This window comes from Colossoma macropomum, unplaced genomic scaffold (genome assembly GCF_904425465.1).
Source record: "Colossoma macropomum unplaced genomic scaffold, Colossoma_macropomum, whole genome shotgun sequence".
Classification (NCBI taxonomy): Eukaryota; Metazoa; Chordata; class Actinopteri; order Characiformes; family Serrasalmidae; genus Colossoma; species Colossoma macropomum.
In genome coordinates, this window is record NW_023494790.1 from 27,165,166 (window position 1) to 27,175,341 (window position 10,176).

The window sequence follows — 10,176 nt, forward strand, 5'->3', positions numbered from 1 at the left end:
CAGGATGAGTGGGCGAGGCTAAATGACTGTGGATAGATTATGTGTAAATTGTGTTGGTTTTTGTGACATCGTAAAAACTATGAATTCAAGACAGGCTGTTTTTACAGCTAAGTTGTGGTATATAGACTGAATAGGCTCAGAGGTGAATGGTCTGAAACGTACATACTACATCAAACTCTTTCATGTCAATAAAATGATAAAGTTTTATTGTTTTCATGACATGGACCCTTTAATGCAACTTTTATTTCGTCTTGTATGACAAGTGTTAAATGTAGTGCTAAATATGAAGATTTTATTTCATTCATTTTAAACCAATAAAAATGAAATAGTTAAAAGTACACACACGCAGAAGCAGTGCACTATTTAATTGATGATTTTTATACTTTTACAGAGATTTTGAAAGTGGCCACTTTAGGAAATGAGTTGACTTAAAAAAAAACATTCAAGTAAGAAAGATAAATGAAAGTACAAACATGCTTGTAGCTTGCTCTACTTCTTGCTCAGAACACATTATTCGCTGTATTGATAATTACAGATGACAGCAGGTGAAGATGTTACATCTTATTTTCTTCATTGCTGTGAGGCCTGAAAATTCCTACTATTGAGGTCTTCCACCTTAAGTTCCCCACAGGCCATACGTCACCAAAAGTAATATATACATATTCATTAAATATAGTATATAAAAAGTTCATTCACAAGCCAGTTTCCCATCAAAGGAGGACAGAGTGATGGCAAATGCTTGCAGTGCACACATGGGGAAGCTGAAGTCCATGGAGAACACATCCTCCGCCACTCTCCCGAACTGCATTACAATGTAATCCTCTGAGCAGAATAAAAGAGAAAAGCAAAAATGACAGGTTTGATTAACACAGAGTTTAAAGAGAACCCTGACTGTTAAGACATGTAAGCCTCAGTATGGGATACATGTCTAGTACTATTAAAATATATAATATAAACTAAGCGAAATACTCAATTTATTGTTAAGAACAGACAAAATCCCTCAACTACTTGCCATTTTTGTTGTGACATCAAACAGTTGCTCTCTTTCTTGTCCACTGAGTGAGGAACAGCTAGTCAATTATCTAATTTAACTCAAATACATCATTCAGTCCAATTTTAGCTGGATTGTGATATTACTCAAGAGAAAAACTAGTAGAAAAAATTTGTCGTTTTTTATATTAAACAAAATATTTCATTTTTTATACATCATATTTTAGAAGTATTATACATTAACAGTGTGTCAAAGCATATACAGTTATTTGTAAAAGTTTGTGCAGTTTTGTTGATTTTTGTGTAATTCAATCAGGGGTGTTCAAACTTATGCATACAACTGTAAGTCTTAACAGTCCCTTTAACACACACACATAACTGTACTGTAGGATTTGTGCCTTCACAGTCAGCCTTATGCATCTATGAAGAGAATATGTTGTTATATGTGTTTTCACCAGCTCACCGTTATCTGGATGAACAATCTGGAAATTCTTCACAGACGCCTGCGTAACTCGGCCATGGAAGTTGAGCACATAAGACTGAGTCTGCTCATTCCAGCTGGGAGACTTATTCACCAGACACACCAGATTCTCAGTGTTTCCATTTTCATAACGGGTAAGCAGAGATTCAAGCTCCTGAGGTAAAGAATAGAGAGTAAGAGTTTGCATATTGTATTAGACTTTTTTGATGTTAAATGACAGAATGAAAAAAACAAAATAGATTCCATCTCAGGACCACCACAGGGCGGGTATTAATTGGGTGGTGGATCATTCTCAGAACTGACGTGGTGGCGTGTTAGTCTGTGTTGCGCTGGTAAGAGTGGATCAGACACAGCCGTGCTGCTGAAGTTTTTAAACACTGACAGTGTCCACTCACTGTCAACTCTGTTAGACAGTCCTACCTTGTTGGTCCACCTTGTAGATGTAAAGTCAGAGACGATAGCTCATCTGCTGCTGCACAGTTTGTGTTAGTCATCTTCTAGTCCTTCATCAGTGGTCACAGGACACTGCCCTCAGGACACTGTTGGCTAAATATTGTTGATTGGTGGACTATTCTCAGTCCAGCAGTGACACCGAGGTGTTTAAAAGCTCCAGCAGCACTGCTGTGTCAGATCCACTCAGACCAGCACAATACACACTAACACACCTCCAAAACCACGTCAGTGTCACTGCACTGCTGAGAATGATCCACCACCCAAATAATACCTACTCTGTGAGGGTCCATGGGGGTCCTGACCAATAAAAGAACAGGGTAAAAGGGGGCTAACAAAGTATGCAGAGAAACAGATGGACTACAGTCTGTAATTGTAGAACTACAAAGTGCACCTCTATGGTAAGTGGAGCTGATAAAGTAGACAATGAGTGTAGAAACAAGGAGATGGTTTTAACAAAGTGGACAAATTAGTCTACAAGGAAACTAAGCTGAAAAACAGCCTGTTTCAAATTCATTGTTTTTGTGATGTCACAAAAACCAACTCATTAACATATATCTGTCTGTTCAACGTTTAGCTCCACCCATTCACTTCGAAGTTCTAAGCAGTGTTTCAGCTCTGAGTGCTTGGTGAATGAGGCTCAATACAGGGCAGCCAATCAATTGGATAATAGTCATATACAAATGAATTGTGACTGTTTTCAGTACATAAAACCACACCAACATTATAAGTGGACCTCAAAGAAAAAACATAAAAGACAAGAAAAATATGAGATATGGGCTCATTAATTTACATAAAAACTGCACTTCTACAGAAGAATTTGTGGTGTTAGGTAGACTTTCACCAATTTTGAAATACTTACACTTTTTGGACGAATACTGACTCGTTCATCATTCTCGTGCATTCCAGGAATGATCACTGTCATTTTTCTGGGGCCTTTAAAGCCCAGTATATTTTTCTCCTGTGTGATAATGAATAAAAACAGTGAGAAATGTATCAGTAAATTGGGTCATCTCTGCACAAAGTGGTCATTTTACTGCAGAATGAGGTTTAAAATAATGTAATCAAACCCTCTAAAGATCTTCATGATCATGTTAACTTACATAACATATTGCTGCAAGCTCTTGTCTAAGTGATTCAGATTCCTTTATAAATGATTTCCTCTCTGGATTCTCTCCGTTATTGTACACAGTGAATTTAGTCCCTAAAACATTTGACCTGAGAGAGAAAATAAATCATTAACAAACATTTCCAGTTATTTTCAGCTGATAAGGTTAGAAAACAGATGGGGTCTTGGGGATAATAACCTAAGTTTGCCTATGTAGCTGGTTGTGTCTCTGGATAAATCAGTAGGATCAATGGAGATCAGATAATTAGACGTTGTGCTTTTCTTCCTTTTTCTGCCAGCCATGAGAAATACCTGAAGATGAAGAAATAAAAAAAGCAATAATATAATTACATATTCAGTGATTAGCAGTTAAAAATGCAGTAATAAAATAGATTAAAATAGAATACATTTTGTTTCAGAAGATTGATGTTGACAATGTTTGCACCTTGAGACTAAGGCTTATGGAACTTTGTGTTGTGAGTTTAGTTCATTTGTATCTATTTCCTGACTGTTATGTGTCATTCAAGGCTAACATAACAAACAAGTTTTTTTTAGAAAACGTGATTAAAATCAAACGTTTCAACTGGAGTGATGTGGGCAAAGTGTGTGTGTGTGGTGATGATTTCACAGGAAGATGATTCATTCAACCACACAGTAGAGACAACAATATAACATTCTGTTTTTTGCTCTTTCACACAATAAAATTTCCCTTCATTTGTTTAACTTCCATTCAAAACAGCCACTAAATACAACTTATTCATTTTTCAGGAGATATTTCTGTGGGGCTCAGATGCATAAGGAAGAAGAGAACAAAAAACAATTAAAAGATGGAGAGAAAATGGGACTCCTAATACGTGCAAGACATGGTAGACCACCAAAATTGTCACTATTAGATAAACAGTGATTAAAGCTTTCATCTTTGAGAGAGACAAGAAAAACAAGCTGCACTCTTGCTTCAGATCTGAAAAAATCCACAGGTGATTCTGTCCGTCCTTCCACTGTGAGAAGAGAACCCAACGCTACGGGTCTGTCTAGCTGGATGTGTAGCTGTCAAGAAGCTGTTACTGAGAAAAGGACCAAAAACAGACCAGTCTAGAGGTTCAATATGACAGCAACCAGTACTAACTCGTCTTTTTCTTCATTCTCTGAAAAGAAGCTTTCACATGAGTTTCGCTCACGTCGATGTCCACCCACAAACACATTCACCACAAACCAGTTTTTGACACATATGAAAAAGTCCTTGTGAATGCAGCCTAATAGAGATAAACTGACATGAAATTGAATTTGATATAAGCTGATATAAGCTTTTCTCTCACCCTCTTCCCATCCTCCTTCTCCATGTGGAGGTAGTATGTGGGGTAGATTCCTTTCTCTATTCCTCTTCTGTCTCTGGTGATCCGACACTGGATAGTTATGTCCCTCGGAGCAGGCCGAAGAGCAAACTGTTCCAAATCCTCCAGAGAGACTGGCGAAGCCTGGAAAAAGAAGGGACAAGCAAGAACAGCAAGATCATATGTGTTTATTATTCAGAAATGAATAACGTTCAATAAATACTTTCATTTACTTTTAGCAAAAATTGGAATTCGCTCATCAAGCAGTGTAGTTTGTTGACAGTAAGCTGTGGCTGCCAAGCAACATATATTGCTCAAAGATTATTCCATGAGCAGCACTGTAATTTTAATAATGTAGAGCAGCAATACAGAATTCAGCTGATGATTGGTCTTCTGTGTGCATGTCAAGATTTTACAAAGAAAAAAAATTTTAGAACCTGAGCTATTAGCTTAACCTTGGTCCTAGAGGTCCACTACCCCACATTTTAGTGCCTTTCCTGCATTAATACATCCTCTTTAATAATGGGCTGTTAACAAGCTGATTGTTTGGATCAGGTGTGTTGGGAGAAGGGAAAACACTAAAAAGTGCAGGGCTGAGAAACACTGGTCTACTACATGTAAAGTCTCACCTTTCCCATGTCTGAACAGTCACTCTCTGAGGAGGACGGCCTGTAGTTAGAGTTCAGTGAAGCAAGGTTGTAGTCATTCTTTGTGCTTTTCTTGGGCTTTTTCTGTGTTTGTACAATCTGCCTGTCATCCTCCTCAGCCTCGTTCTCATCCACACTGTCACTCAGATGGCACCTTGCTGTAGCAATGATAGTAACAATACATACTCATTCACTTCTCCTCAATATACAGTACATAAAAGCAACATGCACTACAAAAACTATTTGTCAGTTCAACCTAAAAAACATCATTGTGGTGGTAACAAGCAATTGAACTGATTTTATTCAACTCCCACAAATACTTTGAGTGAAACAATGCAAAGCAAAGTTTTAGTTTACATAAACAGAAACCACAGATGTCTAACTTAATGGACAAAATATACATACATATATTTGATCATATAAAAAATATATATCCAATATATGTGACCTTTTAAAATATATGTGCGGTGCCACTTCTAAATATTTAAATATATGCTAATTTATGCAGATACATGTCAATATGTTGAAATACATGCATACATGTAGATTATATATGTAATAGAAATTGTGTCAATTTTATATATTTAAAACTGTTATGAAGCATCATTCCTAAATAATGGAAATGAACCAAATGAATGAAAGCAACGGAATCAGTTTGTATTGAAAATCTATTGTAAGTGTCTTTGCAGTGAACAGTTTTTTTGTTCTTTTATAAACATACATGGAAAAACATCAGTCTTTTTTCAATGGCAATCAACTGTGCACTGCAGAGGCAACAGACACTAATTAGGCTGAAAAACTGCTTGAGTATTCCTTTAAGCCTCTTGAGATTGTAGGCCTAAAATAAACCCGAATCACTATAACTTTTAACTCACAGGCAGAGAAATATTGCTTTTTCTTTGGTGTTGGAGGCACTGGGCTCGTCGGCCAGTCCTTTCTGTCATCCTCATCACTTTCTACATCAGCTTTCTTTTCCTCTGTGATGTTGAACTCCACCACTGACTCAATCTGAATTGCTAAACACAGATGGTTAAAATTTAAGTACAATAACAATTTTAACTACAATTTAAAAATCAATACTAATCACTTAAAGTAAGCTGGCTGATAGGAATTACTTGGATCTCCCTCCATTTTCTTTAGTTTCTCCTTAGAGTCATTCTTCTTTTCTTTTTTCTTCACTGTTTTCTTCTCTTTCTTTTCATCTCCTTCTCCCACTTCATCAGGTTTGAGTGCTTAAATAGAACAGAGAACATCAGGCTACTGCACACTCTGTTTATAAATGACATGTTAACTCTAAGTGTCGAACACACTTACGTTTCATCTGAGCTTTTTTCACTCCTGTTTTCTTGGGCTTTTTCCCCTCTGCTTGGCTCTGTGTGTCTGCTGGGTGTTTAGGGCTGAGCTGATTGTCCATATGCAAGTCAATTGTCTTAATGATGAGTGGAACAGGTGAAGGGGTTTCCTCTGATATCACTGCTGTCTGAGGTGAGATGTTCATTTCACCCAGATTAATCTCTTCCAGCACGTTATCATGAGCCTGCTCCAGCAGCGGATCTGACGGGGGACGGACAGCATATTTATATAAAGTCATATGCAAAGGTTGGGCACCCCTGGTCCCAACAAGGAACACCCTTAAATATATACAGTTTTTAACATATTAGATAAAAATATAAATATGGATAAAAATATATAAAATATATAAAATATAGTTTTGCAGATGCCACATTTTATCTTTAACAAACAGCAATTGTGCATTAAAATGTGCAGAAGTGAGCTCTCTGCAGAGAATATGTCAACTTATTTTCACTTGCATTCTTTCATATATTGGCTGTTACCCTTTAAAAAAATTGTTATATCATAAATTGTTACAAAAGAAGTATACACAGCATTTTGGAATTAAACTCTTCATTTACATACTACATTATTACACTATTTTATTAATAAAATTAATTAATTACATTTGGGTTTTATGTGATAAAAACCATTTAGGAAACTTTATTTTTAACAGTCTGGACAAACATTTTGAAAAGTGCCAGTTACAACCAGTAGTTGAGAGTGATTCTGTATGAATGAGTGAGAGAGTGAGCGAATGAGTGAGCGAGTGAGTGAGAATGTCTTTCTTTACCGTTTAGCGAGGTGTTGCTCTGAGACTGGCTGATCAGCAGTGCTGTGTCTTCAGCCCCAGATTTCTGTTTGCGGCTCTTTGGCCGAGCTTCATGATTAGCCGTCATCATCTGAGCATTGGCTCGTCTTTTCTGCTGCTTCTTGATCAAAAGCGTTCGCTGTTTGTATGAACAAACATGTCAGCTGATATTGTGAAATGCTAAAATGTCTCTGCACTCTAACTCTACTCCTCATGCATCATCACACATCTGTGTATCTTCTGCACTGCACTTCATTACTGCTTATCCTGCACTGGTCATGCTTTTTTGCACAATGCTGTAGATTTACAGCAGTACTGAATTGGGTACTGTGGGTACTGTGGAAACAATACTGCAACTGTAAACTACCATCTATGGATTACTGTTATTATAACACTGTAACAGTATCTGTAACTCTTTACTTTATATATATGAGTTTGGTATATGTGTCACACACACACACACACACACACACACACACACACTCACACGCACACTTACACACACACAAAGTATTTCATGCTATAGATTTTTTAAATTCTGTTTTATTATTTTTACCTTACTTACGTGTATATATGAATGTAACACCTATACCAGATTTGTATACCTTAGCAGAGCCGTGAGCTCACACACGCACACATACACACTTACACAAACACATTGTATAGCGTTTCATGCTATACATTTATATTCATGCTATACATTTATTTATTTAGAAAGAAAAAAATGATTTGTGTACTGTAAATAGAAGTTTGATAAAGGTTTCAGTGATTTATCTTGGCAGAAACAAACAAACAAACAAACAAATAAATAAATAAATAACCAATCAATAAGACTTGAAACGGTTTTATCCAGTATTCAAATACAAGAGCCAGATACTAGAGAAGTCTAGAATCTCTACTCACCTGATTGTCAAGCTTCTGCTGGCGGATGTCTTGGTCCTCCATGTCTTGTGTTAAAGTGGTAGGATAGTTTTGTTCAGTCCTCACTGATATGACACAGTCACATACGTCACTACCAACAACAATGACACTTTATGCTCATAGGAGCTCCGGAGGCGCGATTTTAAAAGCACCTGAAATAAAAGGTATGTTTCATTCTTCCTCTCTCTCTCTCTCTCTCTCTCTCTCTCTCTCTCTCTCTATCTCTGCAGCTCCATCTGACTTCTCCACCTGTGTATAACAGAAGGGAAAGAAGATTAGAGAAGATAATGTTCTTACAGTCCGCACAGCCCTGAGACGCCATGCAGAGACTTACAGTCATCACTGACATCAGAGGCCACTCTGTTACTCTGCTCTCACACAGAGTCCTTACCCCAGTCTCAGTGTTTACAAACCATAATAAACAATTAAGTGTTTATTTAATATTACAACATACTATAGCAAAATGCATTTATACTCTTGTTACTGCCCCTCCATCATTCTTAACCTCTTTAAAGCCCAGGAACTGCTGCTGGGTCCAGGCTCCTTTTCCTCACTCTTTAAAAAACCTCAATTAGTTTGTATTGTTTTCAGTGTATTTATTGAATAATTAGCACAAACAAATGTAATTAACCTGAGAATTTAAGGCGTTCACCTTCTTAAATGGTCTTTCTCAAAGATTATTGGTTCCTCCACTGAAAAAATATGTGAGCAAAACCGACTGAATTTCATATTTAACTGGTTGAAAAAAAAGACATGAACATGCAGGTTTATGCAGTTTTGAATGCACTACTGTAAAACATTACTGTTATAGTCACATGAAAAGTTTGAACTACTCTGATCCATTTTGAAGTGGAAATAAGTAAAACACATCCTCTACAGGGAAAAAAATGAATAAATGAATAAATAAAAAATAAATAAAAAATACATTTTTCTATAAAACCTTTTTGCAGAGTTTAACATCGGAAAAAAAAATAACACATTAAATGTGCCAAAACCTTTGCACAGGCTGCATTTTATGTCTTTTTCAACATGTTAAATTCAGCAAATAAACAGTAATTGTGTGTTAAGATGTGCAGGAGTGTAGAGGACGAGTTGACTTATTATCGCTTAGAAAATCAACAAAACGTAATTTGACCAGAGGAGTTCAGATTTTTGCATATGAGTGTAGTAAGTGTACTCGAACAGAAATAAAGAACTTCTCTGAGGAGCTTTTAAGTAAATAATTAAAGTAAATGATTATGAAAACAAAAAGTTTGAGGGAAAAACATTACTTACAGATTATTCTTCAAATATTACTGTGTTGTGGAAAGAAGAATTTAGTCACTTACATTGCAAAGTGCTGATAGACACTAATTTAAAATGAATTACATCATCCGGCGTTTTCAAACAGGTGTCTTTGTGTACAGAAAGAGAAAACATTACAGTTGAGTCCTTTTCATTTAATCAGGTCAGGTCTGAGTGTTGGTCATGTTTGTGAGAATGACTCTGCAGAAACCACAAAGATTTCCCCTTGTAGGAGGCAGTGTACTGTAAGCGGTACTGCTTTGAGTAAAACAGAAAATGAGAGTGCTATTGTTGCCCCTCTTGTACATGTCTGAGTCAGGACCGGTGGTCTTAAAGGGGAAATCCACTGATTTTTCAACACTGCTGTATGATAAAATGATTAAGTTGTAAACAAAGTCATTCAGAGTGGTGAAATACTTTGTTTTAGGGAAACTTACAGAGTCAGAATTGTTTACAGTGATGGTGACAGGAATATCTGAAGAGTTTAAAACCTCTGAAATCTCCCTCATGAGTTGGTTTTGAATACACTGCCTGATGTCTAATACATTGTTTTACGATAGTTTTGTGATATAGTTTAAGGTCTACAAAATAATTTAACCATTTTATTTTAATCTATTCATGGTGGAAGGATACATGAAGGGTGTTAAAAGTTAAAAAAAAGTCCCCAAAGAAAACTTCATTTTCACAGGAATCACACAGGATTTTTTTAATATTTCAACTCAGACCAAGAGGAATTCCCCATTAATGTTACTGCTGTTTCACCTCCGCTCCGGTAGAGGGCGGGGTCCTCAGCGCTGCTCTGCCTTACTGGAACAGTTTGT

The 10,176-nt window shown here is 36.6% G+C and overlaps 1 protein-coding gene across 2 annotated transcripts; it reads right to left on the minus strand.

Annotated features, from left to right (window-relative positions):
- Window positions 1-233: 233 nt before the first annotated feature.
- Window positions 234-9,446, minus strand: si:dkey-220f10.4 (tubby protein homolog). Of its 2 annotated transcripts, XM_036572847.1 has the most exons (14): window positions 9,400-9,446; window positions 8,224-8,320; window positions 8,054-8,136; window positions 7,133-7,289; window positions 6,322-6,561; window positions 6,123-6,239; window positions 5,883-6,023; window positions 4,990-5,165; window positions 4,346-4,504; window positions 3,229-3,341; window positions 3,025-3,139; window positions 2,784-2,882; window positions 1,454-1,625; window positions 234-822 (listed from the first exon to the last, which is right to left on the minus strand). In XM_036572847.1, the coding sequence occupies exons 3-14, from the start codon at window positions 8,093-8,095 to the stop codon at window positions 689-691; spliced, it is 1,665 nt and encodes a 554-aa protein (XP_036428740.1). In that variant the 5' UTR covers window positions 8,096-8,136; window positions 8,224-8,320; window positions 9,400-9,446; the 3' UTR covers window positions 234-688. The 2 variants fall into 2 exon arrangements, with proteins under 2 accessions (XP_036428740.1, XP_036428739.1); XM_036572846.1 differs by lacking the exon at window positions 9,400-9,446 and having other exon boundaries at window positions 8,054-8,570.
- Window positions 9,447-10,176: the final 730 nt, after the last annotated feature.